Source organism: Mustela nigripes, chromosome 6 (genome assembly GCF_022355385.1).
Source record: "Mustela nigripes isolate SB6536 chromosome 6, MUSNIG.SB6536, whole genome shotgun sequence".
Lineage (NCBI taxonomy): Eukaryota > Metazoa > Chordata > Mammalia > Carnivora > Mustelidae > Mustela > Mustela nigripes.
This window is the reverse complement of record NC_081562.1, coordinates 17,751,157-17,764,827: the sequence shown is the minus strand read 5'-3', so window position 1 is coordinate 17,764,827 and position 13,671 is coordinate 17,751,157. Positions and strand designations below refer to the sequence as shown.

Sequence of the window (13,671 nt, the reverse complement as noted above, 5' to 3'; positions counted from 1 at the left end):
ACACTTCCCGCGCCCACCAGGCTGAACGGCACGCACAAGTGTTCAAGCTGCACAGAATGCTGACTCAAATGTCACAGCTGAGCTCATTTATCTAACACCTGCCATGCATGCCAAGAAATCACCAAATGCTATTTCCACTCGGAGGCGTTTCCAAGAATCCTGAACACCGTGTACAGTTCTGCATTTTCACAGACAGACTTCACACTCGCATCCCCAGAACCCCGCACAGGGCACCATGGCCATGCCTCCCAAAGGGAGGCCATGGGTCCGCACCCCTCTGGAGTCTCCTCCCAAACCTGGGAGTGCTGAGGGACGAGTAGGACACGGGGGAGAAGTTTAAATGCTCCCGACAGGGGTTGTTTTAAGGAGTCCTGGGCCACACCGTTCTGCACACTTTCTGCAACGACTCACCGCACCAGCGTGGCGGGGGTGCGGCACCTCGTGGCCTTGGACTGTTGAGTCATCTGAGAAGTAGAGTCAAGGAACCTGCCCAGGCTCACAAAGACTGACCATGTGCGGGCCAGTGCGTGACTGCAGGCCTGTGTCACACCCAAGTCCACCCCAACCTGCAATCCACTCTGACTGAACAAACCCTGAGTCTCCATTCTGGACGCTCCTCGCTCCCGAGAGGGCAGGACCTGCCACCTCAGAGGGCCCAGTGAGTTTGCTCTGTGGATTTGTGGTAATGAGCGCAGGGCAGCTGCTGCACCTGAGAGACGGTGTGTGAGTTCAAGACAGAGCAGTCTGAACACCGACTACTAGAAGTCTGGCGGCTCTTTCTGGACCTGTCTGGACGCCCCCTGCAGGGCACAGACAGCACAGTGAGACACGACCACGTACCGACCACAGGCCCCAGAGCTGGGTGGTCTTGGGAAACCACTCCTGACAGACACACAGTGTTTTCCCAGGGAACCAGCGACATGGCAGACAATGTGGAGAACGGACAGAGGCAGCTGGAAGGGCCCGATGGACACTGTCGTCACAACGAACAGGCTCCAGGGATGCAGGATGAGGCATCGCATCCCAGTCCTACCATGTGCTAGCTGGGTGACCTTGGTAAGGTCACTTGCTGAGGGTCAGTTTTCTCATTCCCAAAGTAAGGATGCCAAGAGTCTTACCGTGGGTGGAAGCAGAGAAGCTAAGTCAAAGGATGCATACGGGGGAGCACCTGGCTGGCTCGGCCCGTACAGCCTGAGACCTCTAGTCTTGGGGTTGTTAAGTTCAAGCTGCACGTTGGGTTGTAGCCATTACTTAAAAGTAAAATCTTTGGGGTGCCTGGGTGGCTCAGTGGGTTAAAGCCTCTGCCTTCAGCTCAGGTCATGATCCCAGGGTCCTGGGATCGAGCCCTGCATCAGGCTCTCTGCTCAGCAGGAAGCCTGCTTCCTCCTCTCTCTCTGCTTACCTCTCTGCCTACTTGTGTTCTCTGTCAAATAAAAATAAATAAATAAAATCTTTCCAAAAAAAAAAAAAAGGTGAAATCTTCAAAAAATTTTAAAAATTTATAAAAATAATATAATGCAGGCAGGCAGTGGAGCTGTCTCTAGCCCGTAGCAAGGGCGCAATGCCATGGAGCTACTTTGCTGGACACGGAACTGGGGGCCTGGGCTTCTAGATCCATGGTGCTAGCCTCTACTACTCCCCCAGAGGACTTCAGGCCAGTCTCTTAACCCCTCCAAGCCCCGTCCTTCCTATGGAAAATGAAATGGTTGGACTGGGGCGATTTCTATGTTCCACTCCTGCCTCTAAATTGTGTTTTTCCATACAGCTGATCAAGTCCTCATGGTAGGCCCCTTTCCAACACAGAAAGACAGACACACACACACACACACACACACACACAGGCACACATACACACATACACACGCACGGCATCCGTCTCTAGGAATAACCGTCAAGGGTGACATCCTGTCGAGGAAGCCAGAGCTCCTCCCACCAGCCAGGAGGTTACACTTTCTCCAGTGGCCTACGGCTAGATTTTCTGGACTTGTCAGAGTGGAGGAACCTTCCACCAGCCTCAAAAAGAGGGCTCACTCAATGTAACATGAAGATTACCGGTGTCTCTAAAAGCAGAACAAAGAGTATGAAAAGATAAAAAAAGAACTGCCTAGGGATTTTTATTAAAATTCTTCTTATTGAGGCCCAGTCTAGTTTCCCTCAGTACCTGGATTTGTTCTTATGCCAAGCACACTCTGAGCCGGCTAGTGTGTGGCGACGAAGGGAGAGCGACGTGCTAGAGTAACGTCCCTCACAGCTCCAGGCAGAGCTCACAGTGGAACACCGCGGAGAACCCAGGAGAACCTGGGGGCTCCCAGTGTGGGGGTCATTCCTACAGCTCTGCGGCTGGCCCGAGTGCCCCCTTTCTGGCGAGTGACAGAGCTCTCGAGACAGCTAGTAACCTCTACGTCACAACACTGCCCATGAGTTCCTGAGGTCCAGATGCTTAGAAATCCTTGATTTTCAGAGTTCTAAGGTTGTTATTTTAAGTAGCCTAAATTATGAGTCTTACTAGACGCAGGGCAGAAGGGCACAAAAACAAAGTTCTCTAAAATCTTCCCAAAATGTGAAGCGAGGGCAGAACAACTTGCCTCCAAGTGGTGATTGCACACCAAGCACAACATTCTCACTCAACTGTGTCCTTTGTGTCAGGGCCTGGGAGTATGGCAGCAAACAGGACGGACAGTCCCCGCCCCTAAGAAATTTATACTCCTCCACAAGGAGGCTGACCATAAACACCCAGCATAAGGCCTCCTGGTGAGAAGGACTACAGAGCAAATGCAATGCAAGGGCTCAGAGATCTGGAGGGGGGGAAAAAAAAAAGATGAGCCATGCCTCAGATAGCCTGTGGCCAGGAGGAAGGATGTTCCAAAGCCAAGGAAATGCAGGTGCAGAGGCCTAGGGCAGGAGGGTCCGGCAGCTCAAGGAGGAGCGAGAACACTGGTGTCGCCACAGCCAAGTGAGGGCAGGGTGGGTAGAGAGGGAGAAACAGGGGGCCTGGGCACACTGGAAGGCCTTCTCTGTCATTCCAACCACACCAGGAGGGCTCAAGCGGGTTTTGGCTCCAGGAGCCCCATAGCTGGAAGGTGATGGTGGCATGGACCAGAACGGTGGCAGTAGGGAAGAGGGGGACAGAGTTAGGACATATCATGAATGAGTGAGAAGAAAGTTCACAGCTGCACAGGGACCTCCTCCCAAAGAGTAGAACATGGAAAGGGGAAGAGTAACTTCATGTGGCAGAGATCCTAAACACAGACCTCAACCACATGCTAGAGGCCAATGTCATTGGTGATAAGTCATGCAGACAACATGTACCCTTGACATGAAGATGGTGACAGTGGCCCCCAGAACCCCCATCTAATCACAGGAAAAATGTCAGACATATCCTAAGAGAAGGCATCCTCAGAAAATGCCTGACTAGTACTCCTCACAAGTGTCAAGGTCATCACAACCCAGGGAATTGTGAGAAACTCTCAAAGCAAGCCTAAGGAGATGTGACAGCTAAATTTAACTGGGGAATCCGGGATGGGACCCTGGAACAGGAACAGAACATCAGGGAAAAACCAAGGGAATCTAGAATCCCGGAAGGACTTTAGTTAATAAAGATGGATCGATGTGGTCCTTTTGTTGTGATAAATGGGCCACAGTAACGTAACCTGGGAACAAGAGGAGAAACCAGGCTTGGGATACAGGTACACGAATTCTCCCCATTAACTTCACAACTTGTCTATAAACCTAAAACTCTCTGAAAATTAACAGTTTATTTTAACAAAGAAGAGAGAGTGAGAACCCATAGGGTTTGCTGCATACAGAAGAAGGGCAGAGGTCACGGCTGACACTGGCTCTGGATTTAGAAAACATGTCAATGCCAGAGAATGATGAGGGCATGTGGATCTAGGGGGCAAAATCCAGAACACCCTTTCTATCCCTTGGTGGACCCATGAAAGGGAAATGTAGACACAATCATTACCCTATATTGTTCTATTCGTAAAAACTTGTTTTTCTTAAAAAAAGAAAGAAAGAGAGGGAGGGAGGAAGGAAGGAAAAAAGGAAAGGAAGGGGCACCTGGGTGGCTCAGCGGGTTAAAGCCTCTGCCTTCGGCTCAGGTCATGATCTCGGGGTCCTGGGATTGAGTCCTGCACTGGGCTCTCCGCTCAGCGGGGAGCCTGCTTCCCTCTCTCTCTCTGCCTGCCTCTCTGCCTACTTGTGATCTCTATCAAATAAATAAATAAAATCTTTTTTAAAAAAGAAAGAAAGAAAAGGAAAGGAAAAGAAAAGAAGAAAAACAATCTAATTAAGAAGGGGCTCGAACTTTTACGTTTGCTTTTTGGGAAGCTGCAAAATTGCAAAGTTTACTGCATCTCAAAAGCAGATGTCTTCCCATCTCCACAAGTACATTTAGACTTTGGCAGGAAAAATGGCACCAAATTAAATGCCTCTTGGAAGAATTATTTTGTTTCATCAGACCAAGAGAAAAATCTGCATAAGCATAATTGACTCTATTAATATGCCTGATATAATTAGTGTTATGACTGATCTCTTTTATCAAAGCAACAAACAGACATAATGGGACTGAAATTTCAGTGATCTTAAATCCAGAGGCTTTTCTAATCATAATGATTGCACCTTCTTTCCCCACCTATGTCATCTCTCTTTTCCCCCAAATTTCATACATTTTTTTATCTTCATAAATTTCTTACCTTCATGAATATTCTATTTTCATATGAACAAAAGGGTATAAATGAAAGGTGTTATTAATCCCACAAGGGACAACAAGGAATAAAGGAGAGAGCATTTATGCCTTGGAAACAGATTTAAGTTCAAATCCTGGTTCTACCTCCTACTGATCTCGTGGGCTTTGAACTACCAGCTCATTTCTATTAGCCTCCGTGTCCTCACCTGTAAAACAGATTATTTGTAGGGTTTTCACGGAGAAACAATGTTAGTCACAGCTAACATTTAGTGAGTGTTTCCTCCCTGCCAGGCACTTTATGTATATTAACTCATTTAATTATGACAATGACACTGTAAGCAAAGTACAGTCATTGTGCCCATTTCACGTCAGAGGAAACAGAGGCTCAGAGAAATGAGGTCAGTTTCTCAAGATACCCTGAGCAGTCAGTGATGAAAAGTCAGGATTTGAACACCAGCAGTCAAGCTCTAGAACCTGTGTGTTCAGCACCTGGCAGGAAACCCACAGACGGCGCTGTTAATAAAATGACCTTCATTTTATAAGTGATATCAAAGTCACAGCAAATGCCACAGATGACGGAGGACTAGACTGCCAGCACCAGTGCAACACCTCTTCGGTTCCATCTCCTGGTGGGGTGGTAGTGGAGAAATGCTTTGGGCTGGCACACAGGGCCACAAGAGTGGGACCGCCTCGTCCTTATTCTGCTGTCACTCCCGCAGTGAAGGGAGGTGTCTGCCTGTTCGACAGGAGAGAAGAGTCTCTCGAACAGAGAGGTGCAGCTGGATGCCCAGTGACTACATGGGTCTGCATGTGGGAAAGTGGCCATAACTAAAGAAAGCTGGCTGCTGGCTTAGAGACAGAAGGGAAGGTTATTTTCGGCAAATGCCATTTCTGCATTTTGAATGAGGAGAAACTGAGCTGCTTATTAAATCCATTGATAACCCAAAGCTGAGGGGATCATTTGATACACTGCATCAAATGGTGAGGATCCAAAACTAATGGAAACTTTGGAAGTATTAATAAAGGTATGGTATGCCGAACCAGGGAGGTGATGATCTCCCTCTATTCCACACCAGTCAGGCCTCACCTGCAGTAACATCTTCAGTTCAGGGCCTCACATATGAGAGGGATAAACCAGAGCACACACACAAAAAGGATAAATAAGATGATAAAAGACCAGAAAGGAGGCCAAATGAGAATGGTTGAAAAACTACAAATGATCAGCCTGGGAGAAGAAACATCTTGGACGGCATAAAGGCTGGACTACATGACACACAGCCCAGTAGTGTAGAACATTACTCTAGTGGATACAACGTTAGTTCTCTCAGACCCACCAGTCTGCCCGCCCCAACACAACTTTGCAGACAAACTCCTTCCAGACTCTGCTAAACTACTGCCTTTGTCATTGTTTCCCAGTTCCCTCAGGCAGGGAAAGCTGCTCCAAATAGCCTCTCCACAGCCCTAGCTCTTCCTGCAGATACAGGGAGAGGCCTCCAGCAGGTGGCCACATAATTCCTCTGCTTCCACGGCTGACTCCACTAGGGTCCCTGTGGGGACGACTCTGTTGGGACCTGTGTGCTCATCCTCACGCTCCCTGCTTCTGTGACAGGACCTGGCACACAGCAGGGGGCTTAGGAAAGGCTGAAGTAATGCATGAAGGAAGAAATGACAAGAGAAGAGATGGGTGGTGAAAGTTGCAGGAGGACAGTACAGTTCCCCTCCAATCAGGAGCATGCCCCTGCAGTCAACGCACTCTGTCTGAGACAGAAAACTGAGCTGTACTTCTCGGGGTCCTGTGGGGTTCTCAAAGGGCACTAATCCAGGTGGCCCCTGAGGATGTCTCATCCTGGCTCCTGAAATGTGAACTCAAACTTCACTACAGGAAAGCATGTCGGGTTCTGCATGTTTCCTTTTTCCTTCCTTACTATAAGCCCTTAACAATACTATGCAGCAGCAGAAGACATTCGAATGTCCTATACGTAAGAAAAAGTCAAGTCAGGAATGACTTTGAGGAATTTCTTCTAACCAGAACTCAACGGGCTGCCAAGTTCATCAGCTCTGGAAGAAACTGCGTCACTGCTCAGGGAGAAATGAGAACACGAAGTCTGTAGCCTATCTCCACGAACACCTAACTTGAGAGTCTTTTGTCAAAGAGACAGCTAAAGATTTAAAATAATAAAAAAATTTAAAAACTATCTTCCAGGGGCACCTGGGTGGCTCAGCTGGTTAAGCATCTGCCTTCGGATCAGGTCATGATCCCGGAGTCCTGGGATCGAGCCCCCCAGGGAGTCTGCTTGCCCTCCCCGCCCCCTACCCCCGCCACTCCCTCGCTCATGTTCGCTCTCTCTCTCTCTCTCAAATAAAAAACTAAAATCTTTTTTAAAAAAACTATCTTCAAGTACAAATTTCCAGTTCTGTGAAATAAACAAGTTCTGGAGATCTATTACACAGCACAGCACCCACAGCAAACAATATTGTATTACCAAAATCTGCTGAGAAGGTAGATCTTATGTTAACTGTTCTTCCCCCCCCCCCCCCCCGCCCCCCACCCACACAAATAGCAATAATAATGAAGGGGTCAGGAGGAAACGCTGGGAGGTGACAGTTTATGACCTTGATGGTGATGGTTTCATGCATATGCACATCCCCAAACTCATCAAGTTACATGCATTAAGTACAGAGAGCTTTTTGTGGGTCAACCAAACCTCAAAAAAAGTAGTTAAACAAAATCTTCCAGATAGAGTCACCTGGAATGGAACAAAATCTACCCATTCATTTAACAACACTTTACTAAGTGATGTCTGTATCCCGGCACAAGGCCAGGTCTGCTCAATGCTGTTCTTCAACGTCTAAGGGAAGGAGGAAGAAGCCTGCCCGCAGTATCCCTGAGCTCTTACCCGGTGTTCATTGATGAGAAGGTCCCGAGCAGCATTAAATATCAGCGTGTGCAGGTGCTTGGAATAAAACACCAAGGTATAATCATAATCGAAGCCATAGATTTCAATATCCGACAGGCTCATCTCATTGTTCGAGAAAATGGCATCTGGATTCAACAAGTTGCTCATAATTGAAGGAACCAAGTCTGGAAGTAAAGAAAACAATGTATTTTTACTGATCAGAGAGGCGATGTCTTGGACCAGGGGTCTTCAGCCACCACGCCCTCGATGCAATCAGGATTAAAGCCTGTACAGTACATTTCCAAAGATGGAAAGGAAATACCATACTTGCATTCAGTTAGTCCTCAAGGCAAGAACCTCATCAGGCAACATTTTGTGACAAGAACACTGACCACTCTATTTTACTAAAAGGATATCTGACTATATTCTTTCATCCTTTGACATTTGTGCACCAAAAATTTACTTGGAACAGCTCATAAGTGCAAATGCTGAAAGCAGGTGACTTTTTGGGAGACAGGTACAAAATACCCAACACATGCACACACAAGTCCAACTGTCCAGGACTAAGGAACAACTTCTGATCTCCAATATTGAAGCTAACATTTATTAAGCACCTACAAAGTGCTACATGCTCTCCTAGAACTCTGTATTCTCTCACTTAATCCATACAGCAGTCTGATGATGCAAATACTGTATTATCCCAGTTTGATACATGAGGACATCTGAGACACACAGAAATTACATAATTTGCTGAAATACACACAACTACTAAATTGCAGAGCCAAGACTTAAATCTGGCAAGTCTGGCTCCAGAAGTTGTGCCCCTAACGCTCTTCTCCAAGATTATGGGACCCCACAAGCATTTGGGAAGGGTGCGTTTTACCCTCAGTAAAACGAGGTCAACCCTTCGTCCTTTCCATGCTTGCCAGGGAGCCTGCACTGCTCCCCCTTCCCTTCCGCTCACTTCTTCCCGGTTAGGAATGGCCTGCGTTACCTGCTTCCAGTCTAAGCAGTCACATGAAATACCCAACAGGTCCTGCCTTCACAGGGTGACAGCCCCCATCAGGAGCTACATCAGCCACAAAGAGGTCTACAACAAGGCATTCTGCGCATATGAGAAGGATCCTTGCAGCTTGAAGCCTTAGATCTCTTTGAGAACCTAACCCAAGCTCTAGAATCCTCTCCCCAGAAAAATGCCCTTCCAGATTTTCAGACAATTTCAGGGAGGCGGACTCCCCTGAAGCCTATTCATGGCAACAAGGTAAGTTGTGGTATTAAACTAACTTAAAACTAAGTCTTTATATCCCCCCACAGAACACCCAGGTCAAGGAAGGCAAATGTAGGAATAAATGAATGACTTGATAAATGCATGCACATATTTCTTTCCCTTCCCCCAAACAACCTAGATAGGGCAGAACCTGCTGAAAATCTGAACAGTTAAAATGTACCAACGACCCTCCTACACTGTTGATGGGAATGCAAGCTGGTGCAACCACTCTGGAAAACAGAATGGAAGTTCCTCAAAAAGTTGAAAATAGAGCTACCCTACGACCCAGCAATTGTACTACTGGGTATTTACCCTAAAGATACAAACCTAGTGATCCGAAGGGGCAAGTGCACCCAAATGTTTATAGCAGCAATGTCCACAATAGCCAAACTATGGAAAGAACCTAGAGGTCCATCAATAGATGAATGGATAAAGATGTGGTCTATATATACGATGGAATACTATGCAGCCATCAAAAGAAATGAAATCTTGGGACGCCTGGGTGGCTCAGTTGGTTGGACGACTGCCTTCGGCTCAGGTCATGATCCTGGAGTCCCGGGATCGAGTCCCACATCGGGTTCTCAGCTCCACGGGGAGTCTGCTTCTCTCTCTGACCTTCTCCTTGCTCATGCTCTGTCTCACTTTCTCTCTCTCAAATAAATAAATATTAAAAAAAAAAAAAAAAAAAGAAAAGAAATGAAATCTTGCCATTTGCGACGACGTGGATGGAACTAGAGGGTATGATGCTTAGCAAAATAAGTCAATCGGAGAAAGACAAATATCATATGATCTCCCTGATATGAGGAAGTGGAGATGCAACGTGGGGAGTTTGGGGGTGAGAAAAGAATAAATGAAACAAGATGGGATTGGGAGGGAGACAAACCATAAGAGACTCTTAATGTCACAAAACAAACTGAGGGTTGCCAGGGGAAGGGGGTAGGGAGAGGGTGGTGGGTTATGGACATTGGGGAGGGTGTGTGCTATGGTGAGTGCTGTGAAGTGTATAAACCTGGCGATTCACAGACCTGTATCCATGGGGCTAATAATACTTGTATGTTTATTAAAAAATTTAAAAATTTAACAAAAAAAGATGCACCAACAATTCCATTTCATTAGTTTCTTTTGTCAACATCAATGAGATGATTACTTTGGCTTTCTTTTCCTTTGGCAAAGAAGACATATAGGAGGACAGTAAACAAAACAGTAGCATTTTTTAAAACTTGAAGGCAGACAGTTCACCTGACTAGTTCTGGGGAAGGGAGACTCTCATAGCTCCAAGCCATGTGGCATCAGCCACCACAGGTGTCCTGGCCTTACATAATCAATGGGCCCCAGGGCAGGATGCTATTTTCTGAACATGACCACACGGCATCCCCGTCCAGATGAAGTAAGGGAAGCAGGACTGCTTACAGAGTGACCAACAGCTCTGCTTTCACAGACGATCTTCTCATGGGAAGTTCTAACAGTCTGCTGAAATTAGAAGTTTATGCTGAATAGTGTTGGCAATAGTCTCCCTCCCTTCCCACACCCTGAGAAGAGTAAGTAAAGTCCTCAAGGAACACTGCTCCGAGGGAAAATCGCTAAAAGCACATCCCCAGTGCTGCCCGGGAATTTCCCGCAGGGGTGAGAGCCCAAAGCGTATTAATCACATGAACGTCACCACCAAAAAGCTGGGATTTTAATGTCATCACTCAAAATAAACATGAGGACTAAGGGATGCTTAAAAGGGATTTCAATGTTCCATAAAACCACTTCAAAAAGGTGCTGAGAACAAACACGAATAATTACAAGGCAAAGGAAAGAATGCCAAACACTCACAAAGACACAAACAGTCTGTCTAAACTGTAGACTCGAAAGTATAAACGGAAGAAGGGCCCTTGACTAATCAGTGAGGTGCTTCTCCCCCAACAGAAACAAGAGTGCGTACCACTTTAGAAAGTGAATTCTTGTTGTACCTAATGGATGATGACAGCAAGACTACGCAGTTAGTACAGAGAAATAGAAACAGCTCTGTGACTCTGGCCCAAGCTATGATGACAGCCTGGTCCCAAGACAGCCACGCTGGACTAGAACATGGACAGCAACTCTCAGAGCCACCAGAGGCCCCAGCAAACTTGGAGTGAATGAGAAAGAATCTGGTTATAGCTGCCTCTAGTGAGTCACAGAGACTTTGGTGCTGCTGGTCACTGCAGCGTAACGTAGCCTAAGCTGACTAACACACCTACTATTCTTCCAGTATGCTGCCCGGCTTTGGGAAACCATTGCTCCCCAACATCCAGACTGTATGGCCTCAGTAAGGTTCTATTCCTGCCCCCAGGAGGAGAGCACACGACCCAGGCCTGGGTCCAGACCCAGCAAGAGCACCTGAATTCCTGGGCCAACATTAATTCATTCGAGGAAGACTTAGGACCCCCTCTGGCCAATCATTATCATGATTTCCCTTCGGCCAAAAGGAACCAATGAGCCCAGTCAGGAAAATGTCTGGATTTGTAAGGGAATTTCACGGAAGAGGCATTCTTTGCTTCTAAACTTGTATCTAGGGGCGCCTGGGTGGCTCAGTGGGTTAAGCCTCTGTCTTTGGCTCAGGTCACGGTCCCAGGGTCCTGGGATCAAGCCTCACGTCGGGCTCTCTGCTCAGCGGGGAGCCTGCTTCCCTTCCCCCCTCTCTCTGCCTGCCTCTCTGCCTGCTTGTGATCTCTGTCAAATGAATAAAATAAAATACTAAAAATAATAATAAAATAAATAAATAAAACTTGTATCTAAAAGATTTACAACTAGAGACGTGAGGGGCCACCTCTAAGAATCTTTAAAAAGGCCAGTATGGAGGACAGCAAGGTCAAGAGACAGGGAAGCCACCCACGGACATCCATGGATTAACTGATATTTGAAGCTAAAACTATCTCTTGATTTTTCAATTACACAAGCCCATAAAATTTCTTCCTAAAAAATCTTCTTTGCTTAAGTTAAATCAGTTTGAGTTGTTTTATTACTTGTGGCTAAAAAGGTCCTAGTAACTAAAAGTTCATTTCAAGCCTATTCAGCCACTCAAAATTCTTACTGCCTACAAATTTTAATTTTTTAACCTGGCATTAAAGGCAGTCTCCATTTAGACTTTAAACCATCTTTCCAATCTTAAATTCTCCTTCATATACCCTATTTTCAGCAAGGTGGGTAATCTACTTACTACTCTCTGTTCTCCAGAATATGCTATAGTTGAGTACCATCCTGAATTAAATTCACATGGAATATTAAGTCTCTCTTTGTCTAGCTTCACAAACGCTGGTTAGCTGTATTAAAAGAAGATCAGGGAAGATTTCCCTTTATACTATGCTGCAAAACAAACACCATGTGAATCAAAGAATTAAAAAAAATTTTTAAATCTTAAAAAGTTGGCAAAATTATATAGATCACTATTTATCTCATCATTCCAAATGTGAAAGCAACAACAATAAATCACAAATGGAAAATATCAACAGATTTACAATATAAAAAAATTTTTAGAGAGATGGGGGTGGGGAGGGGCACAAGGAATGGGACAGAATCTTATGCAGGCTCCATGCCCAGCACAGAGCCTGACGTGGGGCTCAATCTCACAACCCTGAGATCATGACCTAACCCAAAACCAAGAGCTAGAAGCTCAACTGACTAAGCCACCCAGATGCCCCTATAATATAAAAATTTTAAACATCTGTGTATCAAAAATATCAAAAACAATAATCCAAGGGGAAAGGTTATATTAGAAGTTTAAAGGTAAAAAGCAAAGGACTAATATCCTAAATATTAAAAAAGAATCCAAAACCCAATAAATATAAAGATAAAGGATATATCTCATAAGAGAGAAAAGTAAATGGCTAACAGAAGTAAATGATCAAAAAGAAAGCTGAAATGCACCTGAAAATTCTTGATGTTCAATTTCTGGGTAATACAAACCACAATCCCAGAGATACAAAGATGATATTTTTCTTTAATTAATTAGGATTTTTCTTTTGGTATATACCCTAGACTTCAAATTATTCTCCCAGGAAAAAAGAGAACATTCATATCTGATGTCCCTGAAGAAGAAAAAGAAGGGGAGGAAAGAAAAAGGAGAAAGAAACAAGTTTTTCCCTAGATGTTACAAAAAACAGAAGGAAAGCCTACCATTTCTCCCTTCATATACCACCACGAAGCTTTCTGTGAATCCTCCCAGGGCCCAGGGGGCCACAACCAGGAGTCCCACTGGCTGAGAATGACGTGCACTTGCTACACACAGGACCCCAGATGAAGGTGCATGGACCTCACTTAATGTAGTTATTATTTACAAAGAAGGAAAATGAAGATGAAATAAACAACTCAAGGTCAGATTTCTTGGTAACATATTTCTAGGCTCCTAAATCAAGGAAAGTTAGAGCAGATTTAAAATGCTTGTTTTTCTCTAATTTGACCCAATCTCAACTTCGGTTTGTATTTCACTATTCATCCATTTAATGAGTATATTCATAAATATTAGAAATATTTCATGAATTATTTCATATCTCTTTAACACAGCTTCAAATCCTCTTTTTAAAAGTTCACATGTTAGAAACAAGATTTCAAAATTCCTTTTAGAAAAAATCTACATAGGGGTGCCTGGGTGGCTCAGTGGGTTAAGCCTCTGCCTTCAGCCCAGGTCCTGGGATCGAGCTCCGCATCGGGAATCTCTGCTCAGCAAGGAGCCTGCCCCCCCCACCTGCCTGCTGCTCTGCCAACTTGTGATCTCTCTCCCTCTGTAAAATAAAATAAAAATCTTTAAAAAGATAAATAAATATATATATATATATATATATATATATATATATATA

The 13,671-nt window shown here is 45.2% G+C and overlaps 1 protein-coding gene across 1 annotated transcript in view; it reads right to left on the bottom strand.

The window, feature by feature from the left end:
- NT5DC3 (5'-nucleotidase domain containing 3) overlaps positions 1-13,671 on the bottom strand; it is a 62,592-nt gene that overhangs the window by 32,295 nt on the left and 16,626 nt on the right. The window contains exon 2 of the mRNA XM_059402223.1: positions 7,585-7,769. Coding sequence (XP_059258206.1) covers positions 7,585-7,769 — 185 coding nt within the window. The remainder of the gene's footprint in view (positions 1-7,584; positions 7,770-13,671) is intronic.